General features: G+C 44.7%; 2 protein-coding genes across 6 annotated transcripts in view; one reads left to right on the forward strand and one right to left on the reverse strand.

Annotated features, from left to right (window-relative positions):
• NCOR1 (nuclear receptor corepressor 1) overlaps positions 1–12,580 on the reverse strand; it is a 54,076-nt gene extending 41,496 nt beyond the window's left edge. For 2 of the 4 annotated variants that reach the window (XM_054286983.1, XM_054286980.1), the window contains exon 1: positions 12,519–12,580. The gene's annotated coding sequence lies outside the window, so the exon portion shown is untranslated. Of the gene's footprint in view, positions 1–1,720; positions 1,854–11,850; positions 11,942–12,518 lie in introns of those variants that run through there. The other 2 variants (XM_054286982.1, XM_054286981.1) reach the window with 2 other exon arrangements.
• Positions 12,581–14,414: 1,834 nt separating this feature from the next.
• PIGL (phosphatidylinositol glycan anchor biosynthesis class L) overlaps positions 14,415–22,963 on the forward strand; it is a 53,173-nt gene continuing 44,624 nt past the window's right edge. The window contains exons 1-2 of one of the 2 annotated variants that reach the window (XM_054287412.1): positions 14,415–14,664; positions 17,580–17,679. In XM_054287412.1, the coding sequence (XP_054143387.1) occupies positions 14,415–14,664; positions 17,580–17,679 (350 nt within the window). The remainder of the gene's footprint in view (positions 14,665–17,579; positions 17,680–22,963) is intronic. The other variant, XM_054287413.1, reaches the window with a different exon arrangement.

Genomic DNA, 22,963 nt, shown 5'->3' on the forward strand with positions numbered 1-22,963 from the left:
CACTCAGTGTCACCTTCAGTCCACTAAATCCCAGTGCTTTAGTCAGGCCCTGAATGCCATCACCAACCATCCAACAGCAGCTTAACTCAAGCAGTCAGGAAAAAAGGCACTCACAAAGCAGAGAACCAGCTCTGCTTCAAATGCCAGCATAGTTTGGCTCCTACAGGATGCCAAAAACTGAATATTACTACAAAGCCTGAAAACAATCCTGCTTAGTTGACAATCAATGGCTACTCTGCCTCTGCTGCATTCTCCAGCTGCAGATGGAGAGCAAACACTGATTGGGGAAAGATTTTAAATACTGCAGCAATCCAGACAAGTTCCCTAGCAAAGTCTGACCATGCCTGAGTCTGGCTATAGCTCCAGCTGCTGAAAATCCAAATAAACTGATTCAGTCCTGCTTCCCCATCAGTGTTTTGAGTGGGTAAATTATGGCTCTAAGCAAAAAAGTGGGACATAAATATATTTTAAACAGAAAATATTTTTCTCTGATAGTTCAAAAGATGCAATTCCAGGAGCCTGTGTATTAAATCCAGAATTCTATCAGATGTGGAGCACATTCTCAACCTGTTGCCCAGAGCCAGCAGATACATCAGACCTTCAAATAAACTGTTGATCTCTGCCTCAATGGCTGCATTTCACAGCACATTAATCCACAGCATTTCACAGACATCACCTATAAACTGCATTCTCCATTATCAGCCAATAGGCAAAACCAGCTCAGCAAAGAGCAAGCTATACAAACAGATCTTAAAGTATATCTGTAATATTTTATCATTTCTGTTCTGGTCAGGGGATTTTTCCTCCTTAACTCTCCATCAATCAAAGCTTTACATGTTGGACTACCAAAATAATGAGACAAATTTACATTTACCTCTTAAACCTGATTTTCAGCTATGAAAAATCAAAGAAAAAGACAACAGTTACTCTTTCAAAGCAATACTACATCACTAGTAGTGTGCTTTATAGTACACTATGGTGGCTATACACCTATTTATAGTAGCTATACATCTATTATAGTACCTATAATTCATAGCCAAGTGACAAGCTGTAACAGAATGCTGCACCATTAACATTTATTATACCTCATCATTCACACTGCATTCATTGGAGCACAGCTTTACCTGCTATGTGATGCTCTAATGGCTCTGAGTCATTTGATTTCCATTTAATCAAGGCACAGAGTCACAAAGGCAGCAGGTTCAGCTGCACATGTGAGAGCAGAGAGCTGTCCCCGAGCACCCCACAGCACCCCTAAACCAGAGCCAAAATAAAACCTCTGGTTTGCCTTTCTTGCATGGACTTTCACAGGAATGAAAGCTCTGGCACAGAGCTGCCAGCTCCATCCAATGTTTGCTGATGGGATAACTCCTCCAGTCACAGGCTGGGGCATTATTCATTCATCAATAATGAACTGGCTCCATGGTGTAAAGATGCTCAAACACTTTAAGGTTATGGAAATACAAATCTCAGTTTGATGAGTTGCTGAAGCCCCAACCTGTGCTCCCTCAGCAGTTTCATGTGCAGAGAGCTGAACAATCTGGGGATGCAGAGGGGATCAGGAAAAAGCTCACACACAAATATAGGTCAACCACTGCAGGATTCAAGGTCCTTCCCAGTTTCTCTCTATCCAGTCACATCTGCTCCTTATTCCCACAATATTCAGTCAACCCCCAAGTTGATCATTAACCCAGGTGCTGAAAGTTCAAGCCATGCTCACTTTCTATGATGCTGTAAAAGCCATTTCTCCATCCACAGCAACTTCAGTGGACACAGAGTTAGGTTGGGGTCATCTTGAAATCTTTCACAAGCAACTGCAGTGAGAGGGCCTGAGCATCTCTCCAGATTCTGCACTGGACATGGAAAGATGAGAGAGAGGGCATGGAGTACAAGAATGAGCATCCTGCATCCATCCAAAAATATCAACCTAAACCCCCTGATAACTACAAGTTTTACATAATAAATAGGACAACATTGATTCTGATGACTTTCTTGTTGAAAACTGCAAGTGTCATCATGTTCATGGTGGAATTTTTTAAAAGGGGAATAAATGAAAGCTGCCAGCAGAGGAAGGCATCAAGGAGCATTAGAGATTACAATCATGGTAAATATGAGAGGTGAGAACCACAGAGAGGAGAAAAAGAAAACATGCAGTTATCAGAGGTGGGGGACCATTCCTCCTCCTCCCTGAGGGAACTGGCAAAGCAGCAGCAGAGATAAGGGGGTAACAGCAGAGGAAAACATGTGGTCACATATTGGCAATTACAAGGTGGGGAGGGAGCTGAAGGATGGGGATCCTGCATGGGATCTCATTTCTTTCAAGATAAAATCAACCCTGGAGTACAACCACGTAAAATGACACTGAAGTACAACATTCCCTCCCTCTAAGCCTCCTTTTCCTGCCAGACACATCCACATGCCTGCACACTCTCCTGATCTGACCCCTCATCTCCCAGGCTCCTACAGCATGAGCTTGTTTATCCTCTCTGCTGGGAGGGGAGGGAATTTTCCCCAATTTTGCCAGTAGAATTACCACTGATATTCTGCTCATTTCTCCCTGGCTGCAGCTGGAGATGGAGGTGCTTGACTTCAACTCCTATTTCTCTGCAGGCAACCTCTGACCTGTCAGCCAAAAGCATCTGCCTCTCTCCCTTCAGCATCTGCTCACACATTTGCAGCAGACACAGATTATTCTTCATCAATCCAGTTCCTGGGCAGGGAGGGCAGTGCCAGCTTCCTGCTGTAACCTCTCCAATTTCCATACATCCAGATTATGTTTAAATACAGCCATCCTTTTGCATAAAACTGTAACTGTGTGTGCAGACTGTAAACAACCCCATCGGGGCTTTCCTCCCTGCTGTATCCTTTCATGAGTCATGACAAACCTCCTCTTGCTCTACCCAAAGCCAACCAGAATCCTCCTGGAAAGTTCCTCACTATTTATTAACTCTCTCTGCCTCTCTGATCCTTGCACTGCTCTTTCCTCTCCCCTGCCACAACAGAGGCTGCTCATCTTCATTTTCAGCACCCCTGATAAATTACAACACCAGAAACCAGCTTCCAACCCTGCTCAATGACAGCAAGATTCTATTTTTCAGACAAGTATTTTTGTACCTTTTCATATTATTCTGCAAATTTCAGAGGTTAAATATATAAAGGTTTAAAAGAGCTGTTACAGACTCTGGAATTCTGCCTCATGTCTCACAAAGATAAAGTTGGGTCATGAATACTTTCACACAGCTGCCAACCAGGCTGGCAAATTCTGTCTCGTCTGTCCGTCTGTCTGTCTCGTCAAATATTGACAATTAGAAGGGGCAGAAAGAAATATTTCTTATTTTGCAGTTCAGAAGCCAGAAATTGTGCTATAATGTCCCATTTCACTGACACTCCCAGACTCTACAGCAAAACAGGAAACCCAGTAGCATCAGATGGATAATATTCAAAAAAATAAAAATTACAGCACACATAGGAGCAAAGAATCAAAAAAGAAGCAGCTAAGGGAAGATACCCAGGGGAGAAAAAGCAATGACAAGAGCAATGGACTCAGGAACAGTGAAGAGATGCTTGGCCTTGTGTTAATTTGAGCTTCTTGGGCAAGGAAATGATTTAACAATGTTTATTTCTAAAGGTATGATGATATTTCTGTCTTTGGCCAGCTCAAACTACTGAACAGATCCTATTCAGAATTCCCTTAAAAGCTGCTGTTCACACTTCCATTCACCATATGCAGGGAATTTAGAGTAAGTTGGAAATAATTTGGAACTGAATATTTTAATGGCAACAATCACGGCGTAATTTCAGCCTGATCTCCAGAACTCAAAATGCTTCAGAAGCAGAAGTACAAACTATCTTCAGCAGACATGTGGGAAAATGAGTCACAGAAAGGTTAAAAAATCTATCAAAGACTCCCCAGGAAATAGTCAAAGCCTGAATCAGAAGTAAGACTGGATTCTTGCAGCACTTTGAAGGCGCTGCCTGAGCGAAGCAGTTCTCACTTGGAAAAACACAGCAGGTTAAAAACTGGGACTATTTTTAGCAGGGCAGTTCCCCAAAGCCTTCACTGTGTGGCCACACAGACCTGAGAGCAGCTGTCCCAGGGCAGGCACCTGCTCCCCTTGCTGGAATATCCTGTCTCCAACTCTTACCTTCAGGGACAAAGGACCAGTCTCATGGGGAAACTCAGCTTTCCTTCAGCTATCCAAAACAAGCTGACATTTCTGCATTTAGAGTCATTTTTGTGCCATCTTGAAGTGCTTAACCAACATTTGCTAATTAAATTTCACATCCTTTCGGGAATTTTCCTCATCTTGGTTTTGAGCAAACTAAGTGTGATATAAAGAGTGCAAAGAATGAGATTCCAGTCTAACCCGAGTTGGGGGATTTTGGTTTTAAATCAGCAGCTTTAGTAAATTGAGCTCTGATGTAACTAACCCTTGGCACAGCAAGGGAGGCTCTGCCTTGCACAGGGGATGCACAGTGAATCACAAAATGAATTCAGGGATATTTATTCAAAGTTTACTCTGGCTGGAGAATGAAGGGTGAAGGGAGTGTTTTAGCAGTTAGGCCTTATCCAAGGCATGACAACAATATTGTGAATAATTATTTCTGTGATTTCACTTCATCAAAAGGTAATGAAACTACCTCATGGAAAAAGCCAAAACCAGGCTGTATTTATGGACCAGCCTATTGAGTCACACTGAGCAGACTTCAGGAATTACAGACCCTTCAAGATTCAATGCTTCAAATGGCATAAAAAATCTAAATTACAAGTTAAGAGTCACATAAGCAAAACCCTTCAGTGTATTGCTAGCTTTGCAAAACAAATCTTCTCATTAATATTTTATTTTACAGGTAATCATTAACCTGTTCAGACACCCAAACAAAAATATCAACTCTGCATCCTGGGGATATGCCACACACCAGAAAACACTAATGTGCCCATTCAAGACAGATTGCTAAAAATAGCTCAATGGGTCCAATTCCACATAAAAGTTATTTCTTTGAATTGCTGGTCACAGTACAAGGCTGAGTATCATCCCCCAAACATTTCCAGTAGGGCTGCAAGCTCACACTGCCTTAACAATCTAGAAAATCTTCCCTAAAAAAAATCACCAAACACTGCCAGAGCACTCACGAGTCCTTCAGTCACCCCTCAGGGTCCACTCATCAGCAAAGCCAAATGACATTTATTCAGATGGTGAAATTTAGTGACAAAGTAAAGAAGTTAAGGTTCAAACTGATCTGTGTCAACCCTGAAGCCTGACTACAAAATTCTGCAAAGTGGGGTGGGATGGGAAGTGAGCTCCAAGATCAACACATAGGACAATCCTGAAAGGTGGAAGGTTTTCATTCAAGAACTCACCAGAAGGTTGATGCCTGAGCAGATTTAAGATAATTCTGTGCTTTAAAACTGAAGGGCCTGTACTCCAGCTACAATGGCCAAGCTTACAGATGAGATGAACTGCAAAGTATAAAAATCTGCTGGGCATACCCTTTAAAAGATGAAAAATTCGTTTTGTGCTACAAGCAAAAAAAAATGTTCAAAGGTCAAAACTAAAATTAAAGACAACTTGAGTAATGGTCATTTAAATATGCCCCAGAGTCCTGTGCTTCCCATTTCTGCAGAACACAGGCGTAACCCCAAAGCTCAGGGCCTCTTCCACACTTTTTCTAATCTTTCTTTCACTTCTTTTTCACTCAATTTTATGCTGCAGAATTCTCAAAAGCTTGTAGTCAAAGCACAAGGACATATGCTATTGGAATGAACAGAAACAATGAATGTATTTTCTCCAAGTTGAGAACAACTCACTGCTGAATTTTCCAAGACAATTCCACATGTGCAAGTGCCTTTTCTTCTTCTGTGACAGACAGAACCATAAATTCCCCAATACACCATAAATTCCCAAGAACTTTAATCTCATTCAGTTGCACTCACAAAGTTATTGATGGAAAAATCATTATTTCTATCCCTGCTAGAAATACAGTACAAAAGTTACATCTGTAGGGCTGTTTTACTACCAGCACTGAACAACATTCTCCCCATTAATTATTAACATCATATAAATCAACCAACAGGAGTATTTGAAAAGTAGATGCTAAGAAAAGCCCAAAAATCTGAATTCAACTCTTTTCACACTCTGAAATTTCCATTAAGGTACAATATAATCTGATTTCTGAACATCCAAAGCTCTGCAGTGCCTGACATATTCTCCATGACACATGGTAAACTTTAATTTAGCCAATTACACAAGTTAAGGAGCATTACAGCTGTCAATTCAAGATGTCACACTGACTCTGCACTAGGAGACTTTTCCATCTCCATCAAGGGAGATGGGAGCCAATAATTAAAATAAGTTTTTATACTCCACATTTTAATAGGAAAAGATTCTCCATTCACAGGTAACCAGCTGCTTAAAGTACTTAAGTAATGGTTTTTAGAATACTAAATATTAAATAAGTATTTAAGAGTCATTCAAAGCAATTTTTGTTGCCATTACAAAGGTGAAAATTGGTTGCATCCTTACACATGTGATTTACATCCAAACTCTTGCCAGATTTCAGGATCACATTGTTATACTTCATCTTAAATAACAGGTTTTTTCTTTATCTCCTGCTACAAATACAAATAGAATTTCTGCTTACCAAAATGGGGTTGATCAAATTCAGCTGACAAGATACTCCTCTCCTGGAAATTCTATCTTAATCCTTCCTGTAATTTATGATCTCAAAGAAAAGTTGCTAATACATGATTTCAGGTCCCAGGCCATACACAAGTTCCTGCATTATAGAGGGGAAATAACAAGAAAAACTGAGATCACATCAACACCTTTGGAAGTTTCTGATCAATTACTCACTTGCCTACCAAAAAATAAAATAAAAATAGAGGGATGCTGAGCACATCCACTTCCAGTAAGAGCCCAGATCTCCAGCATCCACTCAGCAGTTACCACACAACACCCTGGGATCCAGAGAGCCCCTGAGGGAGGAAAGTTCCTCCTGGATCCTCATGGAGGAACAGCTCTCACACCCTGCCATGGAGCTTATCCAGATCCCTTCTGCCAAGGAGGGTCACAAGAACACCAAAACCAGCCAAAAGAGGTAGGAGGAAGTCCTCCCTTCAGAAATGGAAATTAAGGATGTAGACATTTCCTTGACTAAAAATACCACAGAGCGATGACTTAAAACTGAGAAGGGTACAAACATTACAGGGTTTTCTTGTTTAAAAGTATGTCATAGAAACAAAGATAGCTTCTTTCCTAAAATCATTTTCCAAGGAACACCAGATTCCTCTGGTTGCCCCAATATGGTAAATGGCACACAGTTTATGCACACCATGAAAAATTTCATGAGCCAAAGAAGCCAAATCTCCAGGCCTGAATGTGCAAAGCAAACCCCACAGAGCCCAAGCACTGCTCAGGGAAGGACTCACCTTCCCAGGAGGAAACAGCTTTTTTCTGAGGTGGCTCCAGCAGCTCCCAAACCCCAGGCATCTCCTTCACCCCTTCTGAAGGGCCCTATCCCTGCCAGGGTAATTCCACTGGTTCTGAAACACCAACTGGAGCATTCAAACTTCACCCTGAAAACTGCAATGTGAAACAGAAACCAGCCCAGGCATCCTCCAGTGCTGCAGGCAAGAGACTCAAGAGGTGCTACACAAACCACAGAGACAAGAACTGCAAAAAGCCTTCCTCAGCAACTCATCCTCACTCACAAGTGCCCAACAACCCACTGAGGTTTGCTCCATTTCACCTCTTTCCTCACATTTCACCAATGACAGAAACAGCCATACCTCAAACTTCATGTGCATCACACACTGTGTTTAAATATTCTCTCAGAACAACCATTTTTCTTCTCCTTTTTTGGACTGAAAGTGTAGACAGCTCAAGAACAGCTCCTACACATGAATTTATTCCTTCAATGTTAATCCACCTGCAGGTAAAATTCCTTCTGACATCACCTAACAGCCAAGAAATTCTGTGGTCACAGTTTCAAGTTTCCAGGATCTTCTTGTAGTTCACTGATTATCCAAAGTGGATCTGCAGTGACAGCTTTTAAAAGCAGCTTTGGTTTGGAAAAAGAAATATAACCTGACTAGTCCATACTGACTAAATCCACAAACTATGATGGATTGTAAGAAAAAACACTTCTAAAGAAAGGCTCAGGGCAAACCAAGTATCAGCCTCATAATTCCCCTCAGCTGACTGGGTTCAGATAAAATCAAGTCTAGATTTTAACTAAAAAGTACAGAAAGGCTAAAATAACATTTTTTAAACTGTATCTAAGAACAATGACTTGGTCAATTCTGATACTCCACAGGAAATGCACCAGGGCCTTCTGGAAACAAAGTTTTTTGCTACTACATTTAGGATTACATTTAAGATACTCTCTTTCACAGCAAATGCAACAATATATAAAGATAGAACTCCACCTGGGACTGGTACAACTGCCTCCAAGCCACAGAAAAAGGCAGGGAATGAAAGAGATCTTGAACTAGGAGTGGTATCAATAAATAATCCTCAGGTTTTTTAGTAACAAAACCCAAAACCAACCCAGAACTTCAAGGTTCCAGATATGCTTAAGTCTGATCTTTGAGGCCATAGAGAAACATCAGCACCTACACAAATAAAGGCTAAAATGGAACAAGTGACATTTATTATTCCAGGTTCTGGATACAACATTCCAAGACAGTCAAACCATGAAGTTACAATGATTATATAGGATTCAATTCCCACTTTGCAAACACCCCTTCTCTGTAAATCCAGCATTTCAGACAGAATTAAAACAGAACAAGAATTGAAAAATAGGAACCTGATGAGACAAAACTCTATGGGTATACACAATTTTTTGACTTACACTAATTCATCATTTTGCCCCAAAATACTGTTAATGAGGTGAAAAGCAGCAGATCTGAAATCATATACCTGCCTCATCTGCTGAGCAGCACTTGAACTTGTCATGAACTTGTGTGTTAACTCTGTACCACTGACAAACAGGGCAGGAATCAGTCGGGTTTGCAGCTGATTTATATTCACATTTGTTAGCTGTGCTCCCTGAAACGTGAACGCATTTTAATCCCTCCAGGAGAGCATTTGCTCCTGCAGGCAGCCCCGGGCTGTGCCCAGCAGAGCTTCAGGGGAGCTCTGTGCCCCAGAGCCAGGGAATGCTCTGGGCTTGTGCAGCTCCCACAGGACCAGAGCTCTCTGACATGGTGAGGGCACAAAGGAGAATCACCCAAATGTCCTTTCCCTGCAGCACACAGCAAGTGAAGCACATTTTACACTGAACATCTTCCCTTCTCATTTATAGGTGTCCTTTCCCCCAACACCTTTGTGACTGTATTTTCATTTTCAGTTTTACCCAAGAATAGTCACTCAACATGTACAGAATTTTTAAATCCTGCCCAACAGTTTGTCCAGGTAATCCATCTGCATGAAACATTCATTTCTATATTTTACTGCTGAAAGTTATGAACAACAGGATTTTTCAGAGAGGCCTGATGCATCTTTGTACCTTAAATTTTGCAATAACCTTTGCAATCCTAAGGAGGTAAAGTTGCTGACTTCAAAACCACATAGACCAACATCTTTCTTGAGCCTGAAGAAAAAAGAAGGTTTGGTAAGACAGTCTGGGAGGGGCAACACTATGAGTGGTTTAGATGTAGAGCTGGGCAAGAACATGGGAATATCTCTTAGGATACTGGGATGAAACACAGCTCCAAGGTAAGGCTGAGCCCTCTGTCTCACACAGCTCACTGAGCAGAGCCCCAGCAGGCCCAGGCTGGATTCAACAGGGGCTGGGAGAGAACTGAAGGAGCATGGAAGGGAAAGGAACCTCAGAGAAGGAGCATGGAAGGGAAAGGGAAGTCACTGAAGGAACATGGGAGGGAAAGGAACCTCACAGAAATTCATTCCTAGAGGGAGAATCACTGAAGGAGAGAGACTCTGAAATGGAAGATACATTCAGCACTGTCCTGGCTATTTGCATGATTTAGAAGTATCACAAAGTAAATATTTACAGGCAGCAGTGCTGCATAGGTCAGAATTTTTATCTGGACCAGTTGCAGGAGGGAGGGAAGGTACCATGTTCAGTTAATAGCCCAACACTGAAACACTGATTCAGATTTGACTAAAGAACATAAATGACTTGAAGAGCTCAAGCCTGGCATCCAGGAAACGTTTGCTTGCATTATGAAACCACTGTCTGGTTACAGGTCTGTTCTGGAGATTGTTCTGTGCTGCACCTGCACGAGGAACAGACCCCTTCCAGCTCCAACAATTGTTAAAATCTTCAATATAAGTCATACACACACCAGAACTCCAAACAGTATTTTTAATCAGCCAAGAAAGCCTTCATTTAAATCATTTTGTAAGCAAAAGGCCATATAGAGGAATAAAACATTTCACCAGAACTTTTGCAGAGAGCTTTGAAAGAGCATAAATTCCTTATTTATAAGAAATGTTGTTCTCTACTACAGACAATTTTTTTTCAGTTGCTTTCATGCATTTAACAGCAGCTGAAGCAGAGGCAGCTTCCCTTCCCTGTGAGCATCTCTCATTCATGCTACAACTGAGAAATGAAACAACTCAGAGGTGCAGCCAGAGGAGCACAAGGGCTGTGGAAAGGGACTGCAGGGAGGAATTGGAAAGGAGCTTTAGGGTCTGTCCCTACTTCTATCACAAGTTTTGAGGGAGTTTTGTAGATCCTTTTAGATCACAATGGAAAACATGTCTGCCCTGAGTGGTTGTAGGAGACAAAGTGTATTCAAAACAAAACAGCAGCAGCACAATGTAGCAAAATGAATATATTCTGATTCTGTGCATGTCATTTCAGTCTGGAGAGCTGCTTTTAATTGATGGCTGCAACGATTAAGAAGCTAGAGAGAAGCAGCACATGTGGAAGCAAACACTTGCAACATCCTCTCCACACGTTAAAAAGCACACATTGTAACTCCTAGAAAGAAGATCCCAAAACCCTGCTCTTCCCCACATCTCAGCAACAAGTTTAGGTATTTCAGTGACCAACATCAAACAGTGTATTTCAAACAAATTACCCTGCACATGAATCACAAAAGGGCTCTCTTTCTTCAGCAGTCCATAGCATATCACAAAGAAAAGCGACGTAAAGAAAAAATTAACCACGCTTTCACAAAAAGGGTCACTGCAGTTGGCTCCTTTCCCCTGAACTTTTGAATCCCTGAGCTAAGCACGAAGCTCTTTCATCCCCCAACACAAGACACCACATTTCAGCTAACTAGAAATCCACTTCAAATATTCCAGACTTCCTTTCCAAATGTCAAGGTTGTTTAGTTAATCAGGAATTACAACAACATTCTGCGGAATAAAATTCCAGTGCAAAACTGCAACAGAGCTGCACAGTCCCTGTGTGCAGTGACAGAACTGTGGCCACTTCTTCAGGCACTTGCACTGTGCCATCCCACTTACCAACACCAGCTTTTGTTATAATTGCTCTGGATTTTACCTCTCAAATCATCCTGCCTAGGATAAAAATCCCTATCTGAGCTCAAACAGTTCATAATTATAGAAAATTAATAAAAGAATACTGCCACAAAAATCAAGTATTCAAGACTAGACATCTCCACTGTAATAAGTTGTCCCAGGTTACACCAACATTTAGAATCATGAAAAGGTAACAGACTTGTTAAAACCACATCTGTGAAACAAGAAGAAGCAGATTTTGGACAACAGATTGTTCACAATATCTACTTGCTTACTGGAGCCTGTCTGCCACTGACAGTTCATACATCCACCTCGAATCCTAGCTAACTGCAACCAACTTGATACACACAGCTTTTCTAAGTACAGAAAAATCAGCAAGCACGAAGTTCTTTACCATCAAGTCAGAATAATTCTAGCAAAAGCCACTTCCATTGTGCCCTGCAGCAGCCCGGAGATGACAGAAGCCGGGGATGTTTACAGGTCCCATATGAATAATTCAGCGTCAGCATCAGCAACAACTCCCCGGCACTGACAGCGATGCTCGCCCGACACGGAGCTGCGGCCGCAGCACATCCTCAGCAACCACCGCGCTCCTGGCCGAGCCTCCGAGGGGACGATTTGGAAGAACTGACCCTTCTTTTCATTTTTTTTTTTCGTTTTTTAACTTGCACTCCTCCTGCCCACAGCGCAAGGATGAACGCCCAGCACGGAGATGCTCTGGGATTTCTGCACAAACTTCCCAGCGAGGGCCAGCGCTCCGTGCCCCGCCATCCCCGCGCACCCTCAGCGTCAATGGGGGAGAGCCCCGCGGGCACCGGGCACCCCCCGGCGCTGATCCGCCAACCCCCCGCAGCCCCGGCGGCTGCCCCACGGGCACCCCCGGCTCCAGCGCCCTCCCCCCGGAGACCACAGGGCTCCGTCCCCGTGAGGAGGGAGGAGGACGGGATGGCCGGGCCCCCGCCTCTTCCCCCTCCTCCCCCTCCTCCTTCTCCTCCTCCTCCTCACAGCGGAGGCGCTCAGCCCGCTGCCCCCGCGCCGCCCCGCCGGGCTCCCCGCGCTTACCGAGGCGCGGCGCGGGGGCGGCCCGGGCGGCGGGTGCCGGCGGGTCCCGGCGGGGCTGGGCGGGCGCGGCGTCTCACCTCACCCTCAGCGCCGCCGCCGCCGCCATCTTGCCTCCCCTCCCCCGGCCCCGCGCGCTCCGCCCCCTCCCGCCAGGTCCTGCCAGATACAGAACAAGCCGCGGCACCTTTCACCGGTACCTTTCACCGGCCACGGTGGCTGTCCCCTTCCTCAGGCTGTGCTGTTGTGTGGTGAAGCACAGGCAGTAAAATTCCGAGAAAAGTCACCGGGGAGCGCGGCGGTGGGAGGGCGGGGTGCTATGTCCCTTCCAGGACCGCTGGCCGGTGCGGCGGGGAGGGGCTCCTTCCCCCTCCCGCTGAGGGCCGGGGGGGGCGCGGCCGCCATGAGGCGAACGGGGCCGGGCCCGTGAGGGGCTCCCGGGGCTCGGACCACCAGGGAGCCGCAGCGCCCCGCTGGCCCCCGCCGGACCGGTGTAAATTGATAATAACCCATAAGGGGCCCCGGCCGCGGCCGTGCCGATGAGCGCGGCCTCACGGGAGCATCGCCCGGAGCCCGTCCGGTCCCGCAGGGTTCTTCCCGCCCCGTCCGCGGTGCTTCCCGCGCTGTCCCTGAGCTCGGGCCCGAGCCCCGGCGACGAATGACTTCCGAAAATGTGAGAGAGGTTTAAATCTCGTTAAATGTCTGATAATTCCTCCCCTGGAATGAGGAGTGTGTAACTCGTTCCTTGCGTTCTCAGGAGTTTCAAATCTGCACGGCGTCGTACGTGCAAATGTGCAACTCAGGATGCGCTAAAATCACAAATTCATCTCTAATCAGGTTTACTATGGGAAAGACATAGCATTAGGCAAGGTTAGATTACTTCATGGTCACAATTTCCATTAAATGGAGAAGTCGTGCCCACATTTGCAGGATGGGTGCCCACACAATTACTGGTTCAGACGAAAAAACTGGGGCTCACTCTGTGGTGAGCAGGATCATTCAGCAAACACGTGTTGTACCAAGGGTTGGGTTATTACCGTGGTTAAAAGTGCCACGCTATGGTGACACGGCACATCTCCAGACTGATGTTCACAGTCTCTAATCCCAACACAAGCCAATGACTCTTGCTTGGAATCACTTGGAAGTTAAAGATGTCCAAATAAGAGCCAGGGGAGACCAGTCAGGCATACACCTGCTGAGGTCTGAGCTGCTCCTCAGAACTCTTATAAATTGTATTCACCTTTTATGCTTTAACCCACCCAGCTCCCACACTCCACCATTGCTCTGTACACTTGTCTTCCATCTTGCCTGTTAGGAAAAGCAAAGTATTCATGCCATCGTGCATCTGCCTGACTGTTTCATGTTTATTTTAATGCTTCCTGTCTCCTTCTGCTCTGTAGCTTTCTCCAGTGGTTGACTTCACTTCTAAACCATACCCAAAAGTTCCCCCCGTTTGCAGCCACACTGGGGATAGCCCACAGAACGTGTGTGAAGACAAGCTCCTCCTGCCCTGTTTTTGAGCTTCCCCTTAACCCACGTCTGTTCCACAGCAGGGATAAAAGGTACCACACGCTGAACGGCAGGACTTTTTCACTGTTAATCGCTGTGGAGGCACCGGCATGGTCAGTACGGCTTTGGCCCAGGGGCACAGCCGGTGTTCAGCGCACACCCTCGGGCCTGGCCAGCGCAGGGTCCCGCTCCTCACGGAGCAGCAGGAGCGGGACACGTTTCCCTAAAGTGGCGCGGCCCGGGCCCCGTTTCCGCGGCAGCGGCCGAGCGGCCCCGCCCCGAGGCGGGGACGGGAGGGCCCTGGGGAGGGTGGGACCCTTTGGTGCGGCGGAACCTTCGCGCGGCGGCCGGCGTTTCCCGGCGGCACGGCGGCGGCGCGGGGCGGTCGCCATGGCAGCGGGCCGGTGGTGCTGGGGGACGCCGGCGGCGCTCTCGGTGCTGCCGCCGCTGCTGCTGCTGCTGCTGCTCGGGGGCGCGCGCCGCCTGCGCCGGGGCCGCGCGGGGTGCCGTGGGGGCGCGCGGGGCGGGCGCGCGCTGCTGCTGACGGCGCACCCCGATGACGAGGCCATGTTCTTCGCCCCCGCCCTGCTCGGCCTGCGCAGCGCCGGGGCCGCCCCCGCCGTGCTCTGCTGCTCCGCAGGTGAGCGGGGACCACCCACGCACCCGCACCCCCATCCATCCCCGCCACTCCCCGGGGCACGGGGAGGCCGCCGCGATGGCTCCTCGCGTGTGTGGCCTCGCGCCGTGACGCTGTGGGGAAACTGAGGCACGGAGCGGCCATCGCCCGCCCTTCCTCGCCTCCCCTCTCCTCTGCAAGAGCGTGGCGTGAGGGAGCAGAGGGGAACGTGCTCAAATTGAAAGTTGCGATGCTGAGGCCCTTTCAGGCTGCGGGGCGGTGTCATTGTGCTGTCAGAAGTGCTGCTCAGCGCGGCCTTTTGCCATCTCCCTGTGATTCTGTTGTCTTGCTCAAGACTTGTTGGGATGGTCCAGTTTTAATGTCCACTGTAACACACCTAAAGCAGCACTTGCTTTGCGATCCGATCATGGAGCAATAGCCCGGCAGGGAATGCGAGGCCGCGCTGTCCATCAGTGCTGACCTGCAAGCAGCAGCGATGTGCCTTCACTTGCTGCAGACAAATGTTTGTTCTCCAGGATGTCCGGGGAGGTGCCTCAGCCTGTGGGGTCTGTGTCGGTGCTGCTTTAGCTTTCCCTCAAATCACTTTTTCCTGAGTCACTGGTGTAATTTAAGCTTGTTTGTTTATTTTTTCATGCCTGGCAGGAACATAGAAATCAGAGTATCCCTTTGTAACAGCCTCTTACATATTTTAGGACTGTTATCTGCCTCTTCTGCCTTATCTTCTCCAGACTAAACAACCTGATTGCTTGCAGTCTTCCCTCATAGATCATGTTTTCTAAACCTCTAATCATTCTCATCACTCTCCCTTGGACTCTTCCTTTGGTTCATGTAATTTTTGGAAGGGCAGTGATGACAAACTGGAAGCAGCATTGCAGCTGGGGCTGAAAAGAGTGGAGAGATTCTCACAGGCTCCATTGTTTGCCCAGAACAAGAACTTTTCACAGCACACAACACTTTTGTGTTCTTCTCATGATCTGCTGAAGCTCCAGATTGTTCTGCAGAGCTGACACCTGAGCAGTTACTCCATTGTTCAGGTGTCTGTGCATGAGAAACAACCTGGTTTGAGTTGATCTTTCAGACCACATTGCAGTACCAGAATTCTCACACTGAGAGCTGCTTAGCTTTGGGAGAGAGCCCCCTGTGCCTCTGGCAGCTCCAGCCAGTTCAGTGCCAACATTTCTGTCATTTCCAAGGCTTCCTGTCCTGCCAGACCTTCAGGTGAGAAGACAGGGACTGAACTATTGAAACCCAGTGGTTTTACTGATGGCTCTGCACCTCCCATTCAAGATTTACTGCAGAGCTTTCATTGTCTCTGCTGAGGGACAGAGGTCTGGCATCTCCACAGCTGTGGGGAGATTGCTGAAGTGCAGCTCTGCCATTTCAGTTTTGGGGACTAATTCACTGCTGCTGGTAGAGAACTTTCCAAAGAATGTTGTGTTTCTATTTATTTTGTTGAATTTTCTTTTCTCTTTACTCCTGATTCAGTGGCATGACACATTCAGGGTGTTTGCTGTTTCCTTCTAGGTACTTTCTGACTTGTAAGGAAATGCAGGGGAGAGCACCTTTATGAGCTAAGAGATTTTTATTTTAAAAGCCTCTGATTAGTCTTGTGGGTGATTCAGATGGTTCATCCCCTCATTGTTTGAGTGATTGATGATGACAAGTGAGTTGATCAAAGGCACTGCAAATTGTTAACACTGAGACAAAATCATTACTTAAAAACCATTGTACTTGCAGTTTTCAGTTATCAATCAATTTGACTTAGAAATGAGTTAGAATTACAGCACTGGGGAAAAGAAATCAGTCTTTGACACACTGAATAATCTTAGATTGAATTAATAACTCAGTCTAAATGTGCTTTGCTCTCTGTAGTAGCTGGCTCTGTTGTGAGAGCTCCATGGGTGAGGTCCAGCAGCATCAGCTATTCAGCTGGGCTTGCTCTCAGCAGCTGCCCATTCTTTCTGGGGAGCCCTGACACACACCTGATGTCCTGACACATTTCTGCAGCTGTGGAGCTGTTTGAGTTCAGCAGCAGTCAGGGATTTTGGGAGCAGTGGGAGTGTTTGGATAAAGCATCACCTGCATTCTGCTGTGACACTGCACTGCAGCAAAAGCTGTTTATTCCCAGCACTGTGTTGGTAATGGCCTGGTAAAAACCACTCTGAAATGAACCCTCTTGTACTCCTCAGTGATTCCAGACAGGCTGCACCCTTCAGTTCCCTCTGCTGCAGCTGGAGCTGCAATCCAAGGTGCATCCCACTGTCAGTCTCCCAAAGTCATTCAGTCACAGGCTGTGGGAAGAGGATTTTTCCTTCTAGTTACTCTTTCCCTCTTTGAAAATTGTACAAAGCTTGCTAGAGATGGCTCAGATTGCAACACTGCTCCAGAGAAATGCTAGATTTAGATGACTCACACCCACAACAATAAAAAGTTCTGGTGTAATTCAAGACAGCTGACTACAGACTTGAATCACACATTAATACTCAACTGTATTTTTTTCATTTTATTACTTCAAAGTTAAAATTGAGTTGCAAGTATTGCCCTGCACAGAGCAATGTCCTGGAAGGGGCATCACAGCTCTGGCAGGGACTTTGCATGGCTGATGCCAAGAAAAAATAAGGGAATGTCAGGGCAAGATGAGAAAAAAATAATTCAGTGAAGAGGGAGCCAATGTTTTAAGATGATGAATCCCATTTCCCTGTTAGTTGTTGTTCTCTGTTACAACTTTTCCCAGCTGCCTTTATCTTGATTTGGTTTTCTCTCTTCTTTTGCCTCTCTAAGTTTTTGCAGTCTTGCCATATCTGTTCTGCCTTAATTTCCTCTATGAATGGCACAAGGAAGAAGATGCTGAGCTGTTTGGACCCCTTGATCTGAACCTAAAGTGAGTTAGCTGGTGTTGCTGTGTTTGCTGTTTTCAGGAAATTATTACAATCAAGGAGAGATTCGTAAGAAAGAGCTGGAACAGAGCTGTTGTGTGCTGGGGATTCCTGCTTCTGATGTCACAGTCATTGATCACAGGTAACTGGGTTTCCTTTCCAGTAGAATTCCAGTTTTAAAGGGGATTGAAGTTCACTTTAACATTCAGGAGAACTGACTGTGTTGTTCTAAAAAGCCTTGAGGAATCTCAAGAAAGACAATATTAGATATTTGTGTTAATTCTTCTCATAAATCTAATTAATGCAGAAGACAATTCTTTTGCATGTTGGGGATCACAGTTCCTAGGTGAAGCTCTGTTCATACAGCATTTGGAATAATGGTAACCACACTTGCTGGCATCTGGCACCGTGTCTGGGCAGCATGATCACATTTTGTTGTATAACAACTGTAGACAGACAGAAATTCTCTGGATTGCCTGGGGCAGGTTTGTCTGTAGGTGGTCTTTTCAAGGTTAGTGTGGAATTCTATTATATTTACAATCTGCTTTAGTCCTGGCTAAAGACAAAAGTGAAGTGCAGAACTAAAGACAGTGCACAGTAACATGACAGTGAGATTCTTCAAAATTAAGCCATGCAAGATGTGTTTTCCTAAGGTGTGGTGTTGTTTCAGCTGTGTGTAGCTGCAGAGGGTGGCAAAGCTGACACTTCTCTGTGCAGGAACTCTCCTCTGGGAGGGTGATTTAACACTTTGAATCAGTGAAACTTGGAACTAATGTTGTAAAAGCCTCTCAGATTGCCCAATCACTGTCTGTGTTTAAGATCTGAATGAGACACTGATTGCTAGGAAACATGATACAAGTGGTTGTTTCACTTGTAAACAGCTATCACACAGCCCATAAAGAATATTTCTGTTTATGAAGAAATAATAGCAACATATTGATTTAAAGCCACTCCAACTAGAGCAGCCAGAGTTGGAAAAAACTCTGGCTCCAGGCAGGCCCTTTTCTCATGACCATATTTTCCCTTGAGCTAAGGCAACAGAAACCACAGTCCAGAATATGAATCTTTTTGAGTTCTTTGCTTTTTTTAGCTTTAGGTTTCTCTCCAAGTTTTCAGCTTGCTGAGGAAAACAGCATAAAAGTTGTTTTTCCTTTGGAATGAAAAGAGATGTTTCCGTTCACTTCTCATGAGCTGGCTCTGGGTAACTGCAAGTTCTGTACTACAAGCATATGACAATGCCCAAAACATTCTGGGGAGGAATAAGGAAAAAGCTGCTCAGCTTTGCTAAGCATAAAGTCTGCTCAATGAACCATCTTTGCCATTAAAGCCCTGAAGCCACTTGGCCTTTCATCCTCTGAAGCAGTGTGAGCTTGGCTGGTGAGTGATGCAAGTTCTGATGCTGCTCAGTCACCCCCCACACACAGCCCAGGGAGCTGCTTGTTGTAAGTCAATCTTTGGAAGGTGAGGCCTTTTCAGAGAAATCTCCTGGCTGATGCCTCTATTCTTACTTTATTTATTTATTATTATTGCACACATTTCTGTCCTGATCCGTGCTCCCCCTGTGAAGGCAGTGCCTGAGATGACAGAGCCATCCCATTGCCCAGAGCTGGGCTGGAATGTTCATCATTGCTCCAAGAAACAGGTTTGGATTTGAGGTCTTTACCTCTGAGTTAGATTGCTGTGAGATAACCATCAAACCCTTCAACTTTGTTGTGCACTCAGGGAGTAAATGAAGTGAAGTTCTTGATGAATTTTGCTCTGAGCTTGTTTACACAGCGAAGTTAAATGTGTTTACAGTGCATTATTTACTGTGCCATCACTCCCCATGTGGATGCTCTTTATGAAACACATCTGTGGGTCAGGTGTTAGCAAACTGGTAGAGGATCAGGATTAATCTCTAGACCACACTGAATTTCTAGTGTAGCTGATTTTTAGATACTGTTTTCCAGCAGTCTAGACAAAACATTGGGACTCAGGGTTCTTGAAACTTTCTCCAAGTTCTTGGATTCACTAAAGTCAGTAGTTTTCCTGTCTCTTGAGACTTATGTAATTTACAGGTTATACAAAAATATTTGTTGATATGGCATTGTGTGGAACTTGCTAAAATAATTCATTATTTACCACTAGATTTCAGTGTAAATTCATGCCTGCAGAATACAGCTCAGGAGGCTGTTCCTCCTTAGCATTTTAACATCAGAGCCCTTTGGCTCTTTTGTTCCTTGCTGAACTGTTCAGAAGATGATTTGCCATCAATGTAAAGGAGGAGCACATTGCTCTGGGAGAGCTGCTGGCTTGCTGCCCATCTCCCATTGCTTACACAAACACTGCAAGCTTTACATTAGCCAAGCTGCAGCTTTGTGTTTTGGTAAGGAAAGCCCAAAGGATTGCAAGGTCTGGATCTGCTCCAGCCATTGTAGTGTGCAGCTGAGTCATGCTGCTTCCTCTTTCTTTGTGTGATCTACAAGTGAGTGAGTAGAATTTGCAAGATGTAAAAAGGGAAATAGATTTTCAAAGCCAGGTGATTGACTTGCTCTGTCATCTCCCTGGGCAGGCAGGTATAAAACCAACATGACTTTTGGGACTGTGTGTGACCTTGTAAAGAGAAAGCTTCAGTCAGCCTATGATGAAATCTGTGCTAAACACCAAATCCTTCTTAAGCAGTGCCTTGCCTTAAATAATGCCTGTCTCAATTCTATCCAGGAATCCCAGCAGGACCAGCTCAGTCTCTATCACACAACTGCTCTGCCTGGATCCTTCAGGAGCTCTGTTTGATGTTGCCATTGTGTTTGTTATCTCACTTAAGGACAACTCAAATCTGCACAAGTATGGCCCCAAACTGTACCCACGTCAGCCCCAGAGATCTGAGATCACCACACATTTCCTGCAGAAAAGTTCTTTTCTCAGTGGGACATGTCCAGCAGTGGGAAGGGCAGGGATGTCTGGGCATGCACACATCTTCCAGACTAATTTAGATTTCAGCTCTGGACTCTTGCAGCTTATGACTAGTACAGGTCAGGCACCAGATTTGCAGAGGTGTTCCCTGACCTGCCATGTCATTATCACAGCTCCCACACTACACCAACCAGCTGCATTTAGGGGACAAAAGTTTCACAATCCACTTTTGTTACCATTCCCACACAAGGCTTAACACTTGGGGCAGCCCAGCTCAGAACTCGTGTTGTTCAAAATTAATTTCTGGACTGTCACAATTATTCCTGCTGCTGGGTAAGGGAGGAGTAGCAAGAGAGTGAGTTCTGAAACTCATGTAAGATAAAAGTCACTTCATTAATTATATAAATGTGAATGTAAACTCTGTGCTTTTGGTGTATTTTTATCATCTTATGTGCCTCAACAGCAGATTTTCCTGTGAGTTAAGCTCCCATTTACAGTGGGCACATCTGCCAGTGCTCTGGCTGTCTATTAGTCTGAAACATTGCAGATAAAGAGGAGATGATTTCTGATCTGCCTTCTCTTTCTGAAGAGAAGCAGATAAAAGGAAGCCCAAATTATTCTTTTTTCTAATATGTGTTTTGGGTTCATGGAAAGATAAATATCCGATGTTTTACTGTGGATTCTGAAGCTTTTGTGCACAGTTGTTCTGGACAGAAAGTAAAACTGACTATTAGCATCTTTAATATGACAGAAAATATTTGGCCCAAGTTTGCACTGCAAAGAAAATAATAGCTGGGATCTGTGTAAACTGGAAAATTTTCCATTCACAGTCGGACGCTTACGGCAAACAATGTTACATCTCTGTCCAAGTTTCCATGGAAATTGCACTCCCTTTGCTTTTTATTATTATTATTTCACTGAAGTCCAAAAGGGCTCTGATCAGACACTGCTCAGCAGAGAGGACATCTGCCCATGTACTATCACTGGCTGTTTTTATGAGGCTGCAGAGAGGCTCAAAATCTTTTATTTTTTTCATTTTTTATGTAATAATTCTGTGCTGTTGGACTAATTTTTTCCTCCTATAAGAGATGAATAGACTTTATTGCACTTCCTCATATTTAACTTTTAACAAACTTCCTTCCATGACCTCTCCATGACAGAGAAATGAGTCTGTAGGGTCATGGGAAAAATATATCCTTAAGTAAATAGTGTGTGTGTCTGGCTGTGGTGATCACAAAGATACAAAAACACTCAGGCCCTTCAGAGAACAAAATAAATCACTGGAAATCTGAGCCTTTTTTAAAATTAGAATTTAGAAGCACAATCATTAAGTCCATCCCATTGATCCAGTTTGGATTTGCTGTCCTTGGGTTTATTGATGGGGGGTGCTGAGTGCACAGAACTGTGAGATTCTAAAAAATGTGTTCATCTTACTTATTATGTGTTTCTATCACAAAGGTGATATTATTCCCTAATATTTTGTCTTTCCTGTTCTATTGTTTCATATTTTGGGATCAGTAGTTAATAGTTTTAATTCTGCTGGAGTAATTGTGGTATGAGTTACATTTTGTCTTCCTAAGTTCCCCGTGGTATCATAATTTGACATTTTATTTTATTGCTAATTCTAAAAAGCTGATCTGTATGCTGATTAAAATTGCTGCCATGCTTTATTCTGGAAGAGCTGCATATTTCAGGAGTGAGTGATGGGATTTTCTTAATCTTCCTTATCCCAGCAATGCTGTAAAGGCCTTTTTTTTTTTTTTTTTTTTTGTTCAGAATTTTCTGTAATTAAGAACGACATCTGTGGGACCAGAAATCTGACATGTAAATTGATCACATGCTCAGTGTGTATTGCAGGGAAATCAGCCTACATCCCTTGAATCAGCCAAACACACTCCAAATCATCCTCAACACTAACAAGCTTCATCATGACAAGAGGGCACTTTGTCAGTCAGGTGGGGATCTTGGTATTTATCAATCTGTAGCCAAATTTCATTTCTGTTTGGTGTAATTCTGGAAATGTAAATTGTTTTCTTTCTGAGAAGACAAAGATTTGGCCACCTATTTCTATTTACATTTCTAAATTGATAATTTTTTCAAAATGCTTTCCTACGTGGCAGTTCCTGCTGGCATTTTAGGACCTCAGAACACTTTATAAAAAGGATTATATCAAAGTCTGCCTTCAGGCATCTGCTTTTATAAGTGTTGCTCTATGCAATAATTTAAGAGGAAATTCTTCTGGGGGTTGAGCTGTCTCACAGCCCTCCAGGAAAGCTGTTTTCTGAAACAAAGCTTTGTATTGCCCTAAGTGAGGTTTAGCTATTTTGTCCCAAGTTAGATATTTTTGTCAATAAGGAAATCTGCCCCCTTTTTTCCCCCTGGGGCTGCATGAACCAGGTCCTTCCTCAGCTTTCCAGCAAAAGGAACTTCCTTGCTGTCCACCAAGGGAGAGATGGACAAAGGAAAAAGGCCCTGGGTTCCCTCAGCAATGGTGCCTTTGGAAACACTGAGGATTCTCCCTCAGATGCCAACAG

Source organism: Melozone crissalis, unplaced genomic scaffold (assembly GCF_028551555.1).
Source record: "Melozone crissalis strain CALT ecotype California unplaced genomic scaffold, PUWL_Pcris_2 ptg000057l_1, whole genome shotgun sequence".
In the NCBI taxonomy this organism is placed as follows: Eukaryota; Metazoa; Chordata; class Aves; order Passeriformes; family Passerellidae; genus Melozone; species Melozone crissalis.